This window comes from Pan troglodytes, chromosome 20 (assembly GCF_028858775.2).
Source record: "Pan troglodytes isolate AG18354 chromosome 20, NHGRI_mPanTro3-v2.0_pri, whole genome shotgun sequence".
NCBI classification, from domain to species: Eukaryota; Metazoa; Chordata; class Mammalia; order Primates; family Hominidae; genus Pan; species Pan troglodytes.
The window spans coordinates 4094792-4116819 of record NC_072418.2 but is presented as its reverse complement, the minus strand read 5'-3'; the positions used below and the strand labels follow the sequence as shown (position 1 = coordinate 4116819).

Genomic DNA, 22028 nt, shown 5'->3' with positions numbered 1-22028 from the left:
CCGGCCCAGCCGCCTTTCCCGGTGGTGTCTACCGCCCCGTGGGCCATCCCAGGCAGGGGCTGACCACTGTGCCTGTCCACAGGGGCTGCCCTGTACAGCCGCCTCAGGGAGTACCTGCTCACCCAGGACCAGCTCAAGGAGAACGGCTACCCCTTCCCGCACCCAGAGCGGCCCGGGGGCGCAATCATCTTCACAGCTGAGGAGAAGAGGCCCAAGGACTGTGAGTCGCTGGCCTGCGACGGCCTAGGTGGGCAGGTGCGGGATGTGGGCAAAGCCGGGCATGCGGGCCCCAGCATGAGCCTCAGCTTCCACCCGGGTCCCCACCCACAGCTTCCTGCAGGACCTGCTGCCGCTGTGGCACCGAGTACCTCGTGTCCTCTTCAGGCCGCTGTATCCGGGACGAGGAGTGTTATTACCACTGGGGACGGCTGCGCCGGAACCGGGGTAAGGCCTTACCCGGGTCCTCCCCCTTCCCACCCATGGCCCCCGGAACCTGGGCCCTCCCTTGAGGCCCCCAGAACCGGGGTAAGGCTTTACCCAGGCCCTCCATCCCACTCAGGGTCCCTGGGCTGCACCGTCTTTGGCAGAGCCGGGGCTAGCTCTTGGCCTTATTTTCTCTCCACCTGTTCTTTATGCAAAAGTAAGACAAGAGCTTTCCCATGACAAGGTTCAAATGCCACTACCTGAAAGGCCCTGTGTCCCTGCCTTCCTGTGCCCTTGGTCCATGGAAATGTGGAGGTTGCTGGCCCCAGGAGCGGAGGGGCTTGTCCTGCCCTTGGCCTGGTGGTTCTATTCAATCCCCCAGAGGCAACCACACAGCCACGCTCAGGGCACATGGCCAGCCTTGCACAGCCCTGTGGCGGCCCCTAAAGCCATCGCCTCGGGGATACCTGGAGGGTCCTGCCCGGGGCAGCGCTGCCGAGAGGCCTCTGCAGAGGGCACTGGTCTCCCTGGATCCAGGCCTGGGCGTCCTGGCTGCCACACAACTGCCGGGGCCTGGTCTGCTTCCAGCTCCGCCAAGAGGCAGAGGCCTCCTGTCCTCAGTCCTCACTCCCTAGTAGGGCTCGGTAGATGCAGGTGGTCAGTGCCCCGGGGGCTGTGGAGTGGGCCTGGCCGGGCCCTGACTGTGTGTCTGTGTCCCCTGCAGTGGCCGGAGGCTGGGAGACCCAGTACATGTGCTGCTCGGCTGCCGCCGGCTCTGTCGGCTGCCAAGTCGCAAAGGTGAGCCGTGGCGTCCCAGTCCCCTCTGCCTGTTCTCAACAGACTTCTGCCTCCCCATCGTTGGTGTGGGGTCTCGGGACACAGCACAGTCCTGGGCTCAGGGTCTGGGCCCCCGGGCAGCCTTTCTTGTGTTACCCAGAGAACGTAGCACCCGTAGGCCCCAGGCCCTGTCCCTGGCCACTTCCCATCCTGGGAAGCCGTCCTCCCTGTGTCTTCTTGGCAAGCCCCCTTCCCCACCTGCTCACCAGGGTCCCAACCAGTGAATGGGCGTGATGGATGGATAGGATGGTCCCGAAGGGCTCAGAGATGTGCTGCTGCTGCCACCCCCGCCCCCACTGCACCCTGAAGCTGCCCTCACCTGCCTTCTCCACCCCCAGCAACACGTGCAGGATGGCCGGAAGGAGCGCCTTGAGGGCTTCGTGAAGACCTTTGAGAAAGAGCTCTCAGGAGACGCCCACCCGGGGATCTACGCCCTGGACTGCGAGATGGTGAGGCTGTTCTCTGCCCAGCGTCGGGTTCAGGATTGGGGAGGACCTGGCCTGGTGCTGCCGCCCCATATGGCCCCATCTGGGCCTGGCTCACCGGCCAGCGCTCAGGGTTTCTCTCGCAGCACCGGTGCCTGTGGCTCCTGCCCTGGACCAACACCCCATACTTCCCAGCAGAGCCAAGCACACCGGGCACTGGGCCCCGGCTCTGCCTCTGAATGGGAGGCAGGAGGGCTTTGGGAAAGGGGGTTGCTGAGGTCACACCCCACTCGGCCTCTCCTAGAAGTCCCACAGAGTCTCTGGCCACTGCCTCTGCCTGGAGGGGCTCTGGAGACCCAAAGGGGCAGGGGAGGGGAGGGAGGGAGGCCGGTGCCTGGGACACATCTGAGGTGCATCCCTTGCCCGCAGTCCTACACCACATATGGCCTGGAGCTGACGCGCGTCACGGTGGTCGACACGGACGTGCACGTGGTTTATGATACCTTCGTGAAACCTGACAACGAGATCGTGGACTACAACACCAGGTGTGGCCAGTGCCCTCCAGGAGCCGGGAGCCCTCCCAGCTGCCTCTCCCCAGGGACCCACCGTCCCCCACCCCACCAGCCAGTGCTTCCAGGCTGAGCCCTGGTGCCCCTCCTGCCCGTTCCCCCAGGTTTTCGGGGGTGACGGAGGCTGACCTTGCCGACACAAGTGTCACGCTGCGTGACGTCCAGGCCGTTCTGCTGAGCATGTTCAGCGCTGACACCATCCTCATCGGACACAGCCTGGAGAGCGACCTCCTGGCCCTGAAGGTGCCCTGCCAGCCCGGGTCCCGCGCGGTTCTCCAGCAGGACCTGCGCAGGCCCCACGTGCGCTGATCTCTGCTGCTGCCCACAGGTCATCCACAGCACCGTGGTGGACACGTCTGTGCTCTTCCCCCACCGCCTGGGCCTCCCCTACAAGCGGTCCCTGCGGAACCTCATGGCCGACTACCTCAGACAGATCATCCAGGACAATGGTGAGTGCCGGTGCCTGCCCTGGGGCCGTCCCTGCGCAGGGGCGCAGGGGCCGGGTGCTCACCGCATCTGCCCCGCAGTGGATGGGCACAGCTCCAGCGAGGATGCCGGCGCCTGCATGCACCTGGTGATCTGGAAGGTTCGAGAAGACGCCAAGACCAAGCGATGACGCCTGCCCGCCTCCCACCCGCCTCTCCTGCCGTCCCGCTGGTCCTTAGCCCCATGCCTCTTCCAAAACAGTGCAATAAATCTCCGGTAACCCGTCCACCTGGCCGAGGCAGCCCAGAGCAGCGGGATGAGCTGGCGGCCAGAGAACGCCCAGCCCAGCCCACCCCTGCTCACGTCCTGCCGCACTCCTCCGCCGCACCCCTCCGCCGGTCCCCACCCTCTGCCCCCCAGCCCTCTGGCGTCTCTAGAAACTGCTGCTGATGGAGACCAGGAAAGAGCCCGCCCCCACCCGGCCCGCAGCCCCTCCTGCCCCTCCTGCCAGGCCCTCCCTCCCAGGTGGTGGCCGGCACCTCTGCTCCTCACGTGGGTCGCGGGGCGGGCTTGTCCCAGGTTTGTTTGAGACAGTCTTTTTTTATTTTGTATTGTTATTTTTATTATTTTTAATTTAAACCTGATGACTTGCACAGCATCTTTCCCACCGGGAAGAGCGGGCCTGCGCCTTCCCTCCTGCGGGGTGGGGGTGGGACAGACCCCACTGGGGGCCAGGGCCACACTCAGCCCAGTGTGGGCTGGACCCGCCTCTGTGCTCCAGGGGCTGGCCTGTCTTGGGGGGCGCCGGCTTCCACCACTCGCCGCCCCACCCCTGCACTCCGTGACCTCTGAGAACCCAGCTGGCCCCTCGTTAGCCCCAGGGTCTGCCGTCCAGAGGGAGCCCACCGGACTCCGGACACTGTCTTCCCGTTAGAGCCCCGTCCTCCTCTGCGGGGCTCTCCGGACCCCCTTCCCCCTCACTTCCAGGCAGGGACAGAATAAATGTTTGTATGGATTTTAGATTTTGTGGTGGTCTTGGTCTTGGTGCCTGGTGAGGCCTCTGCATGTGTCCCGCGGAGGCCACTGTCCCTGCAGCCGGGACTGATTCTCTTCCCATCAACGCAGACAAAACAGAGCAGTGAAACTTTCCCTCACAAAAGCTGGCCCAGGGCTGGCTCCCCCGGGGCTGGGCCACACCTGCTGTGGGGTCCCAGTTCCAGCCCCGGATCATGGGCCACCATCCTGCAGCTTCTAGTGCCTCTCGGACAGCGGGTGGTGTCCCCAGCCCTGTGTGGAGCTGGGCCCTGTGCACAGAGCTGGCTTCCCTCTCTGCCCTGCCCAGAGATAAGGACTGCACACAGATGGCGAGAGGGGGTTAAAGAGACTGGGAGCTGCTGCGTGTTGCCCGTCAAAGGATGGAGTGCAGACACGGAAAGCTGCTCCGGCCCTTGCCAGGAAACGCCACACATTGTGTAGTGCACGCACGTCTCGGGCAACTGTGGTTGCATCGGGACCCCATTTGGGAATGGGAGGCCCAGGGGTGTTTAGGCCCCACTTCCTATTGACCTCAAGTAGAAAAAGTGATGAGCCTTGCGGGACAGGACCCAGCAGCTGGGGGCAGGTTGCCTGGAGTCGGTTTCCTGCCACCCTGGTCTTGGGCTTCTGCTGAAGGGCAAGGCCAAGGGCACAGGTCCCGGGGTGAGGACGTGGGGGCCCTCCCCAGAGGACTCCATCCCAAGGCTCCCTTCCCGGTTCTGGGCTCTGCGTCTCTCCAGGGCCCTCCTGGGGGACCGTGGTTAGGCCAGGCCCCTCCGCCCTCGAGGGCTGTTCTTGTGACTAGGGACTCTCCCACCTCTTCTGTAAAGGAGTTGTTCTCTTTTTCTTCTTTATTTTTGAGACACAGTCTCGCTTTGTCACCCAGTCTCAGCTTGCTGCAACCTCTGTCTGCCGAGTAGCTGAGATTATGGCCGTGCCATCACACCTGGCTAATTTCGTATTTTTAGTAGAGATGGGGTTTCACCACGTTGGCCAAGCTGGTCTCGAACTCCTGACCTCAAGTGATCCACCCGCCTCGGCCTCCCAAAGTGTTGGGATTACAGGCATGAGCCACTGTGCCCGGCTCTGTGTTCTAAATAAATGGCGCAGGCGTGTATTCACTCTGTTTCTGTGCATTCCCATGTGATGTCTGCCTCCCCCTTCCCAGAACGCACCTGGTGCCTCAGGACATAGCCCACGGGGGGTCCCAAGGCTGGCCAGCCCTGGCTTCAGCCCCCAGGGACTCCCTTCAGCTTGTGAAGCCACCTGTTGCCACTGGAGGCTTCAGGGCCTTTGCACAAGTGCCCTGGGGAAGCTTCTGCCCCCAGATAGTGCCTCCTGCGAAGGCTGGGGTGGGGGAATCTGGTCCTCACAGCTGCACCCAACCAGGTCTCTTCTAAAGTTTATGAGAACAGTGTGTTCAAACCCCCAGCCCTGGCTTTTTTTCATAACCACTGAGCAAGCAAGCACAGGGGAAGTGTTGAAGGAATGAAAGGAGAGAAGTCAAACACAGTGGCCTACCTGCCTGCTTGTGGTCCCAGCTACTCTGGAGGCTGAGGCAGGAGGATCGCTTGAGCCCAGGAGGTGGAGGCTGCAGTGAGCTCTGATCGCACCACTGCACTCCAGCCTGGGTGACACAGTGAGACTCTGTCTTTAAAAAAAGAGAGGTTCCCTGGCAGCCTCCAGGGCCAAGCAGGCTTCCAATTTGGGCTTCCAAAGAAAGAGGGTTTGTGATCACCGAGAGCCCTCAGGTGGTTGCCGCTTTGATGGGGGAGGTGGCCTCCCTATCCCCCTCCACCCATGTTTGCCTCTCCCTTTGGGCCCTCACCCCAGGTAGCCTCACTCTTGGGGGCATTTCATCTTCAGCAGCCCCTCCGCACACACTTTCTGACCCTGGCTCCAGGCCCTATCGCTGGCCTGGACCCGCCCTAGCCTCGTCGCTGAACTCACCCCTGCCACTTCTTCAGTAAGGATCCCTGAGCCCCTGCCACCTGCTGGAAAGAACCCTGCGGGCTTCCTCTTGGCCTTAGGGTGGTCTCAATGGCTATAACCGCCTCTCCCCAGCCTGGTGCTCAGCCCTGCATCTGCGCCTAGGAGGCGCTCGTTGAACGTGTATGGGATGAATGAACGAACCCAGGACACGGATCAGACTTGACTTACATAACCGCCGTTACCTGTGGTCCTTCCTCCTGCACTCTGCCACGCTGGCCGCACCAGCCTCAGCCCCGTCAGGTCTGCAAGGCCCATTCCGACCTGACCCAGGCCCACCTTTCCAAGAACCCTTCCAACCCCGCCCTGCGGTGCAGGTTCTTTCTGCTCCCTGACCAAGCCCGGCCCGGCCCTGCCCTGACACCCTCTTCCCTTTCAGGCTCCGCCCCTGCACTGGCACTGCTCCCTAAGGCCCTCCCAAGGCCCTGCCTTCTGTCCTGGACCCACCCTGAGCGCCCTCCTACCCTGACCCTGCTCTGCGCGGCCCCGCCTTCCTCGTTTGTCACGCCCCCGATCCCAGCCCCGCCCCTACCTTGACCCTGCTTTGCAAGGCCATGCTCAGCCCCGCCTCCCTCTTTGGCCACGCTCCGGGTCCTGGCCCCGCCCCTACTCTGACTCTGCTCAGCGACACCCCCGTTCGGCCCCGCCTTCCTCCTTTGTAACGGCTCCGGATCCCAGCCCCGCCCCTACCATAACACTGCTCCGCAAGGCCATGCTCAACCCCGCTTCCCGCTCTGGCCAAGCCCCTGAGTCCTGGCCCCGCCCCTACTCTGACTTTGCTCAGCGAGACCCCGCTCGGCCTCGCCTTCCTTCTAGTCCCTTCCCAAAAGTCCCGGCCCCTCCCCAGACCCAGGCACTGCTCCCGAGCGTCTTCTATCCTCGCCTGTTCTGCGAGGCTCTGCGAGGCCCCGCCCTTCTGCCGTGACCACGTCCCTGGGGCTTGGCCCCGATCCTGCTCGGCCGTGCTCCGCTCGGCCCCACCCTCGAGGCCCCGCCTCTTCTTCGCCTTGGCCCCACCCACCCCTCCAGGCCCCGCCCTCGGCCCCCTTCCGGGCTCCGAACTGGCTCCACCTTCGCCTTGGCCGGGCCCCGAGGCCCCGCCCCGAGACCCCGCCCCCCGTTTCAGGGCCGTTGGCACCGGGCTAACGGTTCCACCACGTCCGCCGCCCTGGACGCCCGCGGCCTGCCCCTCCCTGCCTCTCCTGCGCCGGTGAGCGGCGGGTGCTCCCACTGCTGTGCGTCCCCGGGAGCCCGCGCACCCTCTCTGGGCTCCACCCAGGCTGAGAGCTGGGGTCGTGGCGGCGGGGGTGGAGAGCGCGCCCCTAGAGGTTCGCGCGGTCGGGGCCCCGGGGCGGGTGCAGACAGCCCTGGACTCTGGAGCCCTGTCCAGGGCGGTCCTGTACCTCTGCGGCTGCGGGAAGACGGGGTGGGGGGCTTCCGAGTAATGGGGCATCCCAGTTAGTGAGGGGGCAGGAAGCCAGCGCTGTGTCCGTGTCTGTTTCTGCCCCCCAGATACACTTCGAGTGGATTCTGGCCATTTGAGCATTCTCTCCAGCTCTCCAATCCCCAGTCTGCCCCCACGGGGGTCTCCCCCACCTCTCCCCCGTCCCACAGCCTAAACCCCTCTTCGCCCTGAACCTCCCTTTTCCTCATGCGGTGAATGGGCACTGGCCCCGCTCAGACTCCCAGGAGCACCAGAGCTGGCCCTGAGCCAAGCCCTGCCCCACCAGGACCTGGGGACACGGGTGACTCAGACGTGACTCAGGAAGGCTCAGGTCCTGCTGGCATCCGCGGAGGTGAGACGGTGATCAGAGCTGGGATGGGAGACTCCCCAGGCAGAGGGGCACCCGAGAGGAGGCACAAGGCCCAGCCTGGCCGGGCTAGGAAGTATGAATGGAGACCAGAAGGGTGAGGACGGGTGTATCGGGTGGCCGGAACACAGGGGCAGGGGCTTGGCGGGGAGGGCACTGCTAGAGAGCTGGCAGGTGGGGGGCCAGTTGCTGGCGTCTAGGGGTGGTTTGCCCATCCTCATAGGGGGCCAAACCAGGGCCCCCGGTGCAGGGCTAGAGCCAGACCCACATTCCTGAACCTGCTAGTGGAGAAGATTCCAGGATCTTCTGACGATGTCCGTCTGCCTCCATCGCCCCCATCAGAGTTTGCTGCCCAGCCTGGGGGGGTGAGGAGGGGAGTGGCCATGCCTGACCCTCATGCTGTGTTTTGAGATATAACATATAGCCCGGGGGTCCCATTCAGTCAGTGAACAGACGACTGAGCCCCTAAGCTGGTGCCACATGGGGAGAGGGGCAGGAGGCCGTCAGTGAAACCAGGAGGAGGTGAGAGTGGTCCTTTCAGGAAAAGCGAGGTGTGGGGAGCAGTGGCCGGAGGCTGGCATGGCCAGAGGCTGGCATGGCTGGCGGTAGAGTCCTTCTAGGCTGTACTGGCGGGAGGCGACCAGGGTGGCTGACGGGGGACACTGGCAGATGGGCTGTTGCAGGTTTGAGGATCATCTTGGGGTCCTCTGAGTCTCAGGATGTCCAAGGCAAGACACACAGCCTATGGCTGGACATTCAGAGCCTGGGGGGGAGGCTGCAGATGAGTGTGGGAGGTGGCATTTGAGAGGGTCGGCCCCTAGGCTGTGAGCTCCTTGAAGACCGAGTGGTGCCCAGCAAGGGCTGGGATCACTGCTGTGACCCGGGGCCCTTCTCTCCCACAGCCCCACCAGCATGGGCAGCCTCGGCCAGAGAGAAGATCTCCAAGATGAGGACAGGAACTCAGGTGCTGATCCTGGGCGGAGGGGGCGGTGCAGGTGGGAGGGATTATGAGGTTCAGGGCTGGCCAGGCGCGGTGGCTCTCGCCTGTAATCCCGGCACTTTGGGAGGCTGAGGCGGGTGGATCACTTGAGGTCAGGGGTTCGAGAGCCTGGGCAACATGGAGAAACCCCGTTTCTACTAAAAGTACGAAGATTAGCTGGGCGTGGTGGCGTATGCCTGTAATTCCAGCTACTTGGGAGGCTGAGACAGGAGAATCACTTGAACCCAGGAGGTGGAGGTTGCAGTGAGCCGCGATTGTGCTACTGCACTCCAGCCTGGGTGACAGAGCGAGACTCCATCTCAAAAAAAAGAAAAAAGTGCAGGGCTGAGGCTGAGACGGGCTGGGGCCCCCAGATCTGCACGTCAGGCCTTGCCTAGGATTCTCATTTGGTTTCTAGTAGTCTCCAGCCCTAGTACTGACTGGGTTTGGGGGATTTGGCTCAGGATTTGGGGGCTGCATGCCCAGAAAGATCTGGGCCGCCAGCTGGATGTATGGCCTTGGACACCCAAGAGCCCATCACCGAGCCTCAGTTTACCCCCCTCTGTAAAATGTATAGGCCTGAACGGTCTCCCAGGGCCTGTTCTCTGCATCTCAGGACAGGCCCCTGGCTGGGGGGTGTGGGTGGCCACTCTCGGAATCCACTTGTGCCGGCGCCAACTATGGGCAGGGGTCTGGTAGGTCCCCAGGTGGTGCCTGCTGCCCGACTGTCTGTTTACGGGCTCCGACATCTCGGGCCTCCCCGGTGCCTGGGTCCCACGGGCCCCATTAGCCCTCCTCCGGGCGGTCATTAGGGGTGTTTGTCCTGGGCCTCGAGCTCCAGCGACGCCCGGCTCTCTTGCTGCAGCATTCACCTGGAAGGTCCAGGCCAACAACCGCGCCTACAACGGGCAGTTCAAGGAGAAGGTGATCCTGTGCTGGCAGAGGAAGAAATACAAGGTGGGCGGCCCCTCCCGCGCCTCCCCGCCCCAGAGGAGCTGCCGTGGTACCCTCGGGGAATCTATTTTTTGCTCCTCCTGAGTCCTGCCTCTGCTTGTATTTGCTCGATAGTTTTCTTTTTTTGGTTTTCTTTTTCTTTTTCTTTTTTTTTTTTGAGACAGAGTCTCCCTCTGTTGCCCAGGCTGGAGTGCAGTGGCGACATCTCGGCTCACTGCAACCTCCACCTCCGGGGTTCAAACAATTCTCCTGCCTCAGCCTCCCAAGTAGCTGGGATTACAGGCATGCACCACCACGCCTGACTAATTTTTGTATTTTTAGTAGAGACAGTTTCACCATGTTGGCCAGGCTGGTCTCGAACTCCTGATCTCAGGTGATCCACCCACCTCGGCCTCCCAAAGTGCTGGGATTACAGGCGTAAGCCACTGCGCCCAGCCTCTTTTTTCTTTTTTCTGTTTTGTTTTAAGATGGAGTCTCGCTCTGTCGCCCAGGCTGGAATGCAGTGGCGAGATCTCGGCTCACTGCAACCTCCGCCTCCCGGGTTCAAGTGATTCTCCTGCCTGAGACTCCCAAGTAGCTGGGATTACAGGCACCCACCACCACGCCCGGCTAATTTTTTGCATCTTTATTAGAGATGGGGCTTTGTCATGTTGGCCAGGCTGGTCTGGAACTCCTGACCTCAAGTGATCCACCCACCTTGACCTCCCGAAATGCTGGGATTACAGGGGTGAGCCACCATGTCTGGCCGATATTTTTATTTTCATCTCGAGGACCGAACCGCCCGTCCTAACCAAATCACTGGTTTGGCACAAGAGTTCTGTGTGTCTCATTTGCCCTGTCCCAGTGCACGTGAGGGTCAGTTAATACCCAACCTGAAAGTACAATGTGTCCATCGCGGCCCTACCTGAAATCCTCTTGGGTGTCTTGCTTTGGGAAATGCTGGTCACAGCTCCATGAGTCTTTGCACTCAGTAGAAGCTTGATTAATGCTGGCTCCGGGCTTTTACATTACTGAGCAGGTGCTCAGTAAATGCTGGCCTGAGGCCTTGCATTCAGCAGGTGCTCAGTAAATGCTGCCCTGAGGCCTTGCATTCAGCAGGTGCTCAGTAAATGCTGCCCTGAGGCCTTGCATTCAGCAGGTGCTCAGTAAATGCTGCCCTGAGGCCTTGCATTCAGCAGGTGCTCAGTAAATGCTGCCCTGAGGCCTTGCATTCAGCAGGTGCTCAGTAACTGCTGGCTCAGTAGATGCTTAATGAATGGTGTCCCATAGCCCAGAGGATGCTGGGCGAGGCCAAGTGAGGCAGGTCTGGCCTCGGGCATCCCCATCCCCTGGCCTGGACGGCACCCCCCTGCCAGGCAGCCCGCGGCTCTCGTTCCAGACCAACGTCATCCGCACGGCCAAGTACAACTTCTTCTCGTTCCTGCCGCTGAACCTGTACGAGCAGTTCCACCGCGTGTCCAACCTGTTCTTCCTCCTCATCATCATCCTGCAGGTGAGGCGCGTTGCCTCCTCCAGGAAGTCCCCCCAAGCCACCTGGCAGCATCGATGTGTTTGTCTGTGTGATGGGTGGGTTCACGTCCCACTCCCCATGGACTGGGACCCTCAGCGCTGAGTCCCTACTACCCTGCCCAGGGCCTGGCACTCAATACGTGTTGAATGACGAAGGTGGATGGATGCACCCTCCAGGTCTGATGACGGCACCCTCTCCACGCCCCGCTGGTTCCTGCTGGGCAGGGCTGGGCATCGGGAGGCATAGCTGTTCCCCAGCCTAAACGGCCTTGGCCACGCAGCTCCCCTGGCCCCCGCCCTCCTAGCCGACCTCAGAGGCGAGGGGGAAGGAGGAGCCCAGAGCATGCTCTCAGGACCTGCGGAGCCACTTCCTGGTACCTGGGTGGTCCAGGCCAGCGTGGGGCCGGCATCCGGCCGGGGGCGCTGCTTTCAGAGCACCCACTCTCACCCAACATCTCATTTCTGTTCTGGATGGAGAGGTCCTCCTTTCGTCCATCGAGTCATTCAGCATTAATGGAGTACCTACTGTGTGCAGGCCACTGGCCGGGTGCCAGGGTGGGGGGTGGTGGAGCTCACACCTGCAGGGTGACCTGGGGAAGCAGGGACACGGGAGGGAGGGGGAGCAGTGGCGGCCAAGCTTGGGGCTGGGGGAGGCTCCCTGGAGAAGGCACCGTGGGAGCTGGGCTTGGACGGGAGAAGGGGAGTTTGCTGGGGAGACGAGGCGTGTGGGAGAAGTTCCAGGCAGGTGGAGGGATGCCGGGGGGTTTGTCCCGAGGGCTGGGGGTTGCGGGAGATGGCTGGATCCCGGTCAAGGTGGCCAGCAGATGTGTCACGTGGTGTCGAGTGTGGGGCTAGGTCGGCTCGGTGGAAGGGCAGGGGACGGGGGAGTGGGCTGGTGTGACCCTTCCTGTGGCCCCCTCACGTCAGAGCATTCCCGACATCTCCACGCTGCCCTGGTGCTCGCTCAGTACCCCTATGGTCTGCCTCCTCTTCATCCGTGCCACCCGGGACCTGCTGGACGACATGGTGAGTGCTGTTGGATGCAGCTGCCTGGGGGAGGGAGCGGGGCCGGTAGGGGGGTCTCTTGATCCCTGGGTGAGAGTGGGAGGAGGGCTGGGCTTCCTGGAGCATTAGGGGAACGTGGGCCTGGGAGCCTCAGCTGCTGGGGCTACATTGTCCTTATCCGCTAGCACCCACATTGGGCAGGTGCCGCTGGTGGCGTTGGCTCTGTCGGTGCGTGGTTTTGGGGCCATTGAGCTTTGGTGGGGGGGTGGTCTGGCAGGCACACTAGGTGGTGGGCAGCACGCCTGTCTTCTCCCCGCCAATAGCAGTGGGTCCAGTGGCCCCCACGTCCGGGATCCCTGAGCAGACGCAACGTGGCGTGGGGCCAGCGGACAGGGACCCCGTGTTGCGGGCGGCCACTGCTGGGCTGTGGCGCGGCAGCGGCCTGGGAGGGGGCAGGAGAGGCTGGATGGTCTCTCTGATCCTTTCCCTCCTGGCCCAGGGGAGACACAAGAGTGACAGAGCCATCAACAACAGACCCTGCCAGATTCTGATGGGGAAGAGGTGAGGCTGGGGCTGCAGCTGGGGATCCGCGGGGACATGGGGGCTCCAGCCCAGCAGGGTCATCGGCCTCAGCAAGTGTCCATCACCTTCCGTGCTCCCCGATCTCCCGGCTGGTTGAGTCCGACAGGAACCGGGCCTGCATTCATTAGGCGTTTGGCCGGGATGAGGACAGAGGCCGAGGCCCTGATGGCGAACCCTTGCGGAGCTTAGGGCTCGGGCGATGGGGAGGACAAGGAAAGTCTGAAGAGGACATGGGTGCAGGACCCTGGAGGTCACTGGGTGGGAGTGTGGACCCGCGGGGAGTGGGGTGGGAGCCCGGGGAAGGCTTCCTGAGGGGGCAAAGGCCCGGAGGTGGGGACTGCAGCTGCGGGCCCCCCGTCATCCCGTGCCTCTGGTCTCCCGGTGTGGGGAGGGTCGGCAGAGGGAGGGGCCTCCTTCACAACCCCCTCTCCCCGCAGCTTCAAGGAGAAGAAATGGCAGGATCTGTGCGTGGGGGATGTGGTCTGTCTCCGCAAGGACAACATCGTCCCAGTGAGCTGGGGTTGACCCCGAGGTCCCAGAACCACGCGCCCCCTCACCGAGAGCACCCCTCCCAGGGTGGGGAGGGCTGCCGCGCCCCCAATTTGTCTTGCATCCCCTCTTGCAACGCTGCCCCCCACTCCACCCCAGGCCGACATGCTCTTGCTGGCCAGCACGGAGCCCAGCAGCCTGTGCTATGTGGAGACGGTGGACATTGACGGGTGAGGAGCTGGCATCGCTGGGGACCCTGGGGGGTGGGGAGCATGGCCTGGAGGAGCCCCCTTCCCCAGTCACCAAGGAGGCGGCCAGCCAAGGTCGCTCAGAGACTTTGGTCACTCACCCCATGAGTGTCTGGGGCGTGGGTGCTGCCAGGCACTGAGGGGAGGAAGACGCCTACCCTCCCCATTGTTTCCATTGTGTGCATACGGGCAGGAGGCCCTAGGCCCTGGCCTCAGCACTTTGCAAATGTGCTGTGTGGCCTTGGGCAAGGCCTTCTCCCTCTCTGGGCCTCAGCCATCCGACTGGCAGCTGGCGAACTAGTAGGTGCTCAGTGAAAACGTTTGAGTGACTCCAGAAGGGGTCAACTCCACTTTCACCTCCCTCCTCTCCTCGTCACCAGGGAGACCAACTTGAAGTTCAGACAGGCCCTGATGGTCACCCACAAAGAACTGGCCACTATAAAGAAGATGGCGTCCTTTCAAGGTGAGAGGCGTTGAGCAGGGAGTCACGTCCCTTGAACCTGTAAAAGTTAAAAGTTAGGGTATTTTGTTGTTGTTATTACTGTTTTAGAAAGAAGGTGCTGGCCAGGCCCAGTGGCTCACGCCTGGAATCCCAGCACTGTGGGAGGCTGAGGCAGGAGAATCACTTCAGCCCAGGAATTCAAGACCAGCCTGGACAACATAACGAGATCCCATCTCTCCAAAAATAAAACAAGTAGCTGGGCGTGGTGGCACGTGCCGGTGGTCCCAGCTACTTGGGAGGCTGAGGTGGGAGGCTCGCTTGAGCTCAGGGAGGCTGAGGCTGCAGTGAGCTGTGATCACATCACTGCACTCAGCCTGGGCAACAGAGTGAGACCCCTGTGTCAAAACCAAAAATAAAGTGCTACATTCTATTAAGTGTAAAATTTAACGATAACACAGTCACGTTTGGTTGTTTCATTGAAAAGGCACCTGTGTGCATGGGCTGGCAATTCCTGTGGTGGGAAGGCCTCTGAGAACAGAGTGCTGACACCTCCAATGCTTGGCTGTTTCTTTTTCTTTTTCTTTTTTTGAGACGGAGTTTCGCTCTTGTCTCCCAGGCTGGAGTGCAGTGGTGCGATCTTGGCTCACTGCAACCTCTGCCTCCCAGGTTCAAGCGTTTCTCCTGCCTCAGCCTCCTGAGTAGCTGGGATTACAGGTGCGCGCCACCACTCCCAGCTAATTTTTGTATTTTTAATAGAGACGGGGTTTCTTTTTTCTTTTTTTTTTTGAGACGGAGTCTCGCTCTGTTGCCCAGGCTGGAGTGCAGTGGCGCAATCTCGGCTCACTGTGAGCTCCGCCTCCTGGGTTCACGCCATTCTCCTGCCTCAGCCTTCCGAGTAGCTGGGACTACAGGCGCCCACCACCAGGCTGGCTAATTTTTTGTATTTTTAGAAGAGACAGGGTTTCACCGTGTTAGCCAGGATGGTCTCGATCTCCTGACCTTGTGATCCACCCGCCTCGGCTTCCCAAAGTGTTGGGATTACAGGCGTGAGCCACCGCACCCGGCCGAGACGGGGTTTCATCATATTGGTCAGGCTGGTCTCGAACTCCTCACCTCAGGTGATCCACCCACCTTGGCCTCACAAAGTTCTGGGGTGACAGGTGTGAGCCACCACACCCGGCCTGCTTGACGGTTTCTTATTTTCCACCTGGAGATGTTTCACACGTGATGTGGAAACAGTTACTCTTTGCTGCAGCCCAGTCTGGGGGTACAGTTTTGTTTGGTTTTCTTATCTTATTGTGAAGGAGAGTCACTCTAATTGGTTTGAGGACAGAATCTTTTCCTTGCTCCTGACACCCAAAGAGGTTTTCCCCATCTGTCTGTGATATCTGGGGAAAGGCTTAGCCCTGGTGGAGGGGGCCACACCCATCCTCTCTAATTTCCCTGACAGTCCCAGAACTTGGCTAAAGGTTCCTTTCTTTTTTTTTTTTTTGAGACAGAGTCTCGCTCTTGTTGCCCAGGCTGGAGTGCAGTGGCGCGATCTTGGTTCACGGCAACCTCCGCCTCCCGGGTTCAAGCGATTCTCCTGCCTCAGCCTCCCGAGCAGCTGGGATCCCAGGCGCCCGCCACCACGCCCAGCTAATTTTGTATTTTCAGTAGAGACGGGGTTTCACCATGTTGGTGAGGCTGGTCTCGAACTCCTGACCTCAGGTGATCCACCCGCCTCGGCCTCTGAAATTGCTGGGATGACAGGCATAGCCACCGCACCCGGCCGGCTTCCTTCTTTAACACCACTGGGACACAGAATCATAGACAGGCAGCAACTCTTCCTCTAGCATTTCCTCCCGGGCGGAGCAAGGAGGCTTTTGTGGGCCCTGGCCTCGTCCATCTGCCCCAGCATTCTCACTGGGCATAGACCCATTTTTCAGAGGAAGACACTGAGGTTCAGAGAGGTGGCCTGAGGTGTGGGCTTGCCCTGTGGTTCTCTGCCCTCTGGCCATCCCACCATGAGCGTCTCCGATTCCTACATCCAGGATGCAGTCAGGCTCCCCATCCCTAAGACGCGATGGGGAGGCAGGTGAGGACCCTTCAGGAACCCTGTGGCCCGTCTCTCTTCTGGGGTCCCAACCATGACCCATTGTCATTTTAACCCACACTGAATGCTGCCCCGGGCCAGTCTGTGCAGTTCTCCAATGAAGTGAGGCCATTGCAGGGTGTTGGTGAATGGGGGGCTGGTGGTGGTGGTGGACAGGCTCTGGCACCCAAAAGGAGGCTCATCGATCAGGTGTCCCTTCTCCTCTTCCCTCTTGACACATTTATTGAGCACCTACTGCATGCAGGTGCTGGGCCGTGCCCTGGGGTCAGAGTGTGGCCGAGATGAGGCTGGCACCAATTCTCATGGAGTTCACAGACATTAATAATAGCTTTGCACACATAAATGTCTCGTCACATGCTGGGATCAGAACCACGAGAGAGGGAGCTAGGAGCTAGGAGGGGCTGATCTGGCTGGAGGATCAGGGAAGTGTGAGTCCCCGTGGAAGGAACAGCCTGCCCAAAGTCCCTGAGGCCAGGTGGGGACAGGAAGGCTTTGGAGCCTTCCTGAGGCAGCCCAGTGCTGGGGCGCCATAGGGCAAGTTTGGGGCACAGAGGGGCTCGTGAGGGTGGCCGGAATGTTCTCACCTGCACCCAGTGCAGGGAACCTGGGGAGGAGGGCCTGAGCCCACTGACCCACTGACCACCTGGCCGCCCACAGGCACAGTGACGTGTGAGGCGCCTAACAGTCGGATGCACCACTTCGTGGGGTGCCTGGAATGGAATGACAAGAAATACTCCCTGGACATTGGCAACCTCCTCCTCCGAGGCTGCAGGATTCGCAACACAGACACCTGCTATGGGCTGGTCATTTATGCTGGTACGGCTGCTCCAGGGTCCTGGAGTGGGAGCTGTACTGATGGGAGCGTGGTAGATGGATGTGGGGATGGGTGGGTGGGTAGGTGGGTGGATGGATGTGTGAGAGGATGAGTGCATGGATGGATAGACAAATAGATGGGCAGGTGGGTGGGTGGATGGATGTGGGGATGGGTGGGTGGGTGGGTGGATGAGTGGGGGGGTGGGTGGATGGGTGAGTGATGGGTGGGTGGGAGGATGAGTGAGTGAGTGGGTGATGGGTGGATGGGTGGATGGATATGGGGATGGGTGGGTTGGTGGGTGGATGTGGGGATGGGTGGGTGGATGGATGGATGTGGGGATGGGTGGGTGGGTGGGTGGATGAGTGAGTGGGTGATGGGTGGGTGGATGGATGGATGTGGGGATGGGTGGATGGGTGGATGGATATGGGGATGGGTGGATGGGTGGGTGGGTGGATGGATGTGTGAGAGGATGAGTGCATGGATGGATAGACAAATAGATGGGCAGGTGGGTGGGTGGATGGATATGGGGATGGGTGGGTGGGTGGATGGATATGGGGATGGGTGGGTGGGTAGGTGGGTGGATGGATGTGTGAGAGGATGAGTGCATGGATGGATAGACAAATAGATGGGCAGATGGGTGGGTGGATGGATATGGGGATGGGTGGGTGGATGGATATGGGGATGGGTGGGTGGGTGGATGGATGTGGGGATGGGTGGGTGGGTGGGTGGATGTGGGGATGGGTGGGTGGGTGGGTGGATGAGTGGGGGGGTGGGTGGATGGGTGAGTGATGGGTGGGTGAGGGGTGGATGGGTGGGTGGGTGGATGGGTGAGTGTTGGGTGGGTGGGTGGATGAGTGGGTGATGGGTGGATGGGTGGGTGGGTGGATGAGTGCGGGGGGTGCGTGGATGGGTGAGTGATGGGTGGATGGGTAGGTGGGTGGATGAGTGGGGGGGTGGGTGGATGGGTGAGTGATGGGTGGATGGGTAGGTGGGTGGATGAGTGGGGGGGTGGGTGGATGGGTGAGTGATGGGTGGGTGAGGGGTGGATGGGTAGGTGGGTGGATGAGTGGGGGGGTGGGTGGATGGGTGAGTGATGGGTGGGTGAGGGGTGGATGGGTGGGTGGATGGGTGGGTGAGGGGTGGATGGGTGGGTGGATGGGTGGGTGAGGGGTGGATGGGTGGGTGGATGGGTGGCTGAGGGGTGGATGGGTGGGTGGATGGGTGGCTGAGGGGTGGATGGGTGGGTGGGTGGGTGGATAGATGGATACATGTTTGCAGGTTTTGACACAAAAATTATGAAGAACTGTGGCAAGATCCATTTGAAGAGAACCAAGCTGGACCTCCTGATGAACAAGCTGGTGGTTGTGGTGAGCTGCCAACAAGTGCCCCTGCCCCAGGAACACAGAGGAGTGCAGGGTCAGGGATGTCATCTTCCAGGCCTCAGTTTCCTTCTTCTGCAAAATGTGCGGCCTGATCCTGTGGGCAGGTCTTTGGGCCAGAAAATTTTTCATTAAAGTAATTTTTTAAAAAAGTTTTATAAAATAATAATAATTATGTATTTATTTATTTTTTAGAGATGGAGTCTCGCTCTGTCACCAGGCCGGAGTGCAGTGGCGTGATCTTGGCTCACTGCAACCTCTGCCTCCCGGGTTCAAGCAAGTCTCCTGCCTCAGCCTCTCGAGTAGCTGGGACTATAGGTGCACGCCGCCACGCCTGGCTAATTTTTTTGTATTTTAGTAGAGACGGAGTTTTACCATGTTGCCCAGGCTGGTCTCGAACTCCTGAGCTCAAGCAATCCGCCCTCCTCAGCCTCCCAAAGTGCTAGGATTACAGGCATGAGCCACCGTGCCTGGCCAAAATAAATATATTTTTAGGCTGGGTGAGATGGCTCATGCCTGTAATCCCAGCACGTTCTGGGGCCGAGGTGGGTGAATCACCTGAGGTTGGGAGTTCGAGACCAGCCTGAACAACATGGTGAAACCCCGTCTCTACAGAAAATCGAAAATTAGCTGGGCGTGGTGGCTCACACCTGTAATCCCAGCTACTTGGGAGGCTGAGGCAGGAGAATCGCTTGAACCCTGGAGGTGGAGGTTGCAGTGAGCTGAGATTGCACCACTGCACTCCAGCCTGGACAACTGAGCAAGACTCTGTCTCAATAAATAAATAAATAAAAATAAAAATAAATAAATGTTTTTTGGCTGGGTGCAGTGGCTCACACCTGTAATCCCAGCACTTTGGGAGGCCGAGGCGGGTGGATCACGAGGTCAGGAGATCGAGACCATCCTGGCTAACATGGTGAAACCCCGTCTCTACTAAAAATACAAAAAATTAGCCGGGCGTGGTGGCGGGCGCCTGTAGTCCCAGCTACTCGGGATGCTGAAGCAGGAGAATGGCATGAACTCGGGAGGCGGAGCTTGCTGTGAGCCAAGATCGCGCCACTGCACTCCAGCCTGGGAGTGAGAGCGAGACTCTGTCTCAAAAAAAAAAAAAAAAATTAAAAAAAAATGTTTTTCTATCTCACTCTATTGCCCAGGATGGAGTGCAGTGGCGCCATGATATCTCACTGCAGCCTCCTGGGCTCAAGCGATCCTCAGCCTCAGCCTACTGAGCAGCTGAGACTACGGGTGTGCGCCACCATGCCTGACTAATTTATTTTTCAAGTTTTTCGTCGAGATGAGGTCTCACTTTGTCGCCCAGGCTGGTCTTGAACTCCTGACGTCAAGCCATCTGCCTGCCTTAGCCTCCTGAAGTGCTGAGATTACAGGCGTGAGCCACTGTGCCCAGCCCCAGCCTTATCTTTGTGTTTACCCCATCCTGATGGCAGAGTGGGGGACCCCCGCCCCCCTCACCCACCCTGTCGCGTCTGCCTTCCAGATCTTCATCTCCGTGGTGCTTGTCTGCCTGGTGTTGGCCTTCGGCTTCGGTTTCTCGGTCAAAGAATTCAAAGACCACCACTACTACCTCTCGGGGGTGCATGGGAGCAGCGTGGCCGCAGAGTCCTTCTTCGTCTTTTGGAGCTTCCTCATCCTGCTCAGCGTCACCATCCCGATGTCCATGTTCATCCTGTGAGTCCCCGCCGGCCGCGTCCCCGGTGCAAACGCGGAACGGGGAGGCATGGGGGATGGCACACAGCAGGCGGGGCTGACCGTGACCCCGAGTGCCTCTGCAGGTCCGAGTTCATCTACCTGGGGAACAGCGTCTTCATCGACTGGGACTTGCAGATGTACTACAAGCCGCAGGACGTGCCTGCCAAGGCCCGGAGCACCAGCCTCAACGACCACCTGGGCCAGGTGGAATACATCTTCTCGGACAAGACGGGCACGCTCACGCAGAACATCTTGACCTTCAACAAGTGCTGCATCAACGGCCGCGTCTACGGTGTGGCCCCGACACCTGAGCTCCCAGCTGGGTCCTCGATCTTCAAGGGGCTCAGGGTGCCTGAGGACCAGAGCCACGTCTGGCCTCATGCCCAGCACCCCTGCCCGAATCTGAACCAGGGAACCATAGCCAGATGGCCTGGTTTCCTTTGGAGGGGGCCAGGAAACTTTTTTTTTTTTTTTGAGGCAGAGTCTCACTCTGTCTACCCAGGCAGGAATGCAGTGGTGCAATCTTGGCTCACTGCAATCTCCACCTCCCAGGTTCAAGCGATTCTCCTGGCTCAGCCTCCCGAGTAGCTGGGATTATAGGCACCTGCCACCACACCTAATTTTTTTGTATTTTTAGCAGAGATGGGGTTTCACCATGTTGGCCATGCTGGTCTCGAACTCCTGGCCTCCGGCGATCCACCTGCCTCGGCCTCCCAAAGTGCTGGGATTACAGGCGTGAGCCACCACGCCCGGCCGACTTTTTTTTTTTTTTTCTCTCTGAGACGGAGTTTTGCTCTCGTTGCCCAGGCTGGAGTGCAGTGGTGCGATCTCGGCTCACTGAAACCTCTGCCTCCTGGGTTGATTCTCCTGCCTCAGCCTCCCAAGTAGCTGGGATTACAGTTGCGTGCCACCCCGCCTGGCTAATTTTTGTATTTTTTTTTTTCAGTAGAGACGGGGTTTCACCCTGTTTCCCAGGCTGGTCTCGAACTCCTGACTTCAGGTGATCCACCTGCCTCAGCCTCCAAAATATTGGCATTGCAGGCATGAGCCACCACACCTAGCCAAACTTTTAAACAGTGTGTATTTATTTATTTTTTGAGATGGGGTCTTGCTCTGCTGCCCAGGCTGGAATGCAGTGGTGCAATCATAGCTTATTGCAGCCTCGAATTCCTGGGTTCAAGCAATCCTCCCACTTCAGCTTCCCAAGTAGCCGGGACTACAGGAGAGTGCCACCTTACCCAGCTTATTTTTGTATTTTTTGTCAAGACAGGGTATCCCTATGTTGCCCAGGCTGGTCTTGAACTCCTGGGCTTAAGCGATCCGCCTGCCTCCGCTTCTCAAAGCACTGGAATTACAGATGTGAGCCACCACACCCGGCCGCTGCTCTTCTTTTGACTTTCACAAGCCTTTATTTGTGGATGCTGAAATTCGAATTGCTGAGTATTTCTCAGATCACAAAATAAAATAGTTTTGTTTGTTTGTTTGTTTTTTGTTTTTTTTTTTTGAGACAGAGTCTCGCTCTGTCGCCCAGGCTAGAGTGCAGTGGCGCGATCTCAGCTCACTGCAAGCTCCACCTCCCGGGTTCACGCCATTCTCCTGCCTCAGCCTCCCGAGTAGCTGGGACTACAGGTGCCCGCCACCACGCCCGGCTAATTTTTTGTACTTTTAGTAGAGACAGGGTTTCACCGTGTTAGCCAGGATGGTCTTGATCTCCTGACCTCGTGATCTGCCTGCCTTAGCCTCCCAAAGTGCTGGGATTACAGGCGTGAGCCACTGCGCCCGGCCACAAAACAGTATTAGTATTATTCTAGTCATTTTTTTTCTGACCACTAAAAATCCAAAAACAATTCTCAGCTCGCAGGCCGTAAAAAAATTGATGATGTGGTGGGGTGTAGTTTGACAGCCCCGGGTCTAATTTATAACCAGGGCACGTGGTTTGGACTGGGTCATAATTTAGTGCAGTGAGAAGTCCCCAAGAAATGGTTCAAGTTCAGCTATAGAAAAATGGGCCCGAGGTTGAGGCGGGTGGATCACCTGAGGTCAGGAGTTCGAGAGCAGCCTGGCCAACATGACGAAACCCCGTCTCTACTAAAAATACAAAAATTAGCCAGGCATGGTGGCACACACCTGTAGTCCCAGCTACTCAGGAGGCTGAGGCAGGAGAACTGCTTGAACCCAGAGGTGGAGGCTGCAGTGAGCCAAGGTCATGCCACTGCACTCCAGCAGCCTGGGTGATAGAGAGAGACTCCATCACACACGCACACACAAAAGACACCACAAAGGGGTGGCATGCACCTGTTGCCCCAGCAA

At 59.7% G+C, this 22028-nt stretch overlaps 2 protein-coding genes across 13 annotated transcripts in view; both read left to right on the top strand.

Moving 5' to 3' along the window:
- REXO1 (RNA exonuclease 1 homolog) overlaps positions 1-3700 on the top strand; it is a 33275-nt gene extending 29575 nt beyond the window's left edge. Inside the window, exons 9-16 of one of the 2 annotated variants that reach the window (XR_010153509.1) lie at positions 83-220; positions 331-444; positions 1148-1221; positions 1470-1709; positions 2115-2230; positions 2359-2497; positions 2583-2703; positions 2782-3700. Coding sequence is in view for 1 of the 2 variants with exons in the window: in XM_016934612.4 (XP_016790101.3) it covers positions 83-220; positions 331-444; positions 1148-1221; positions 1599-1709; positions 2115-2230; positions 2359-2497; positions 2583-2703; positions 2782-2870 (902 nt within the window). In the remaining variant the exon portion in view is untranslated. The remainder of the gene's footprint in view (positions 1-82; positions 221-330; positions 445-1147; positions 1222-1469; positions 1710-2114; positions 2231-2358; positions 2498-2582; positions 2704-2781) is intronic. The other variant, XM_016934612.4, reaches the window with a different exon arrangement.
- A 2662-nt stretch (positions 3701-6362) lies between these two features.
- ATP8B3 (ATPase phospholipid transporting 8B3) overlaps positions 6363-22028 on the top strand; it is a 31775-nt gene continuing 16109 nt past the window's right edge. For 5 of the 11 annotated variants that reach the window (XM_054673270.2, XM_054673269.2, XM_016934608.4 and 2 more), the window contains exons 1-14: positions 6363-6914; positions 7217-7612; positions 8418-8479; positions 9360-9451; positions 10827-10940; positions 11885-11983; positions 12462-12523; positions 12982-13054; positions 13193-13263; positions 13662-13744; positions 16476-16634; positions 17911-17999; positions 19507-19697; positions 19802-20010. In XM_054673270.2, the coding sequence (XP_054529245.1) occupies positions 7365-7612; positions 8418-8479; positions 9360-9451; positions 10827-10940; positions 11885-11983; positions 12462-12523; positions 12982-13054; positions 13193-13263; positions 13662-13744; positions 16476-16634; positions 17911-17999; positions 19507-19697; positions 19802-20010 (1552 nt within the window). In that variant the 5' untranslated portion in view covers positions 6363-6914; positions 7217-7364. Of the gene's footprint in view, positions 7033-7216; positions 7613-8417; positions 8480-9359; positions 9452-10826; positions 10941-11884; positions 11984-12461; positions 12524-12981; positions 13055-13192; positions 13264-13661; positions 13745-16475; positions 16635-17910; positions 18000-19506; positions 19698-19801; positions 20011-22028 lie in introns of all 11 variants that reach the window. The other 6 variants (XM_063800450.1, XM_063800446.1, XM_063800449.1 and 3 more) reach the window with 4 other exon arrangements.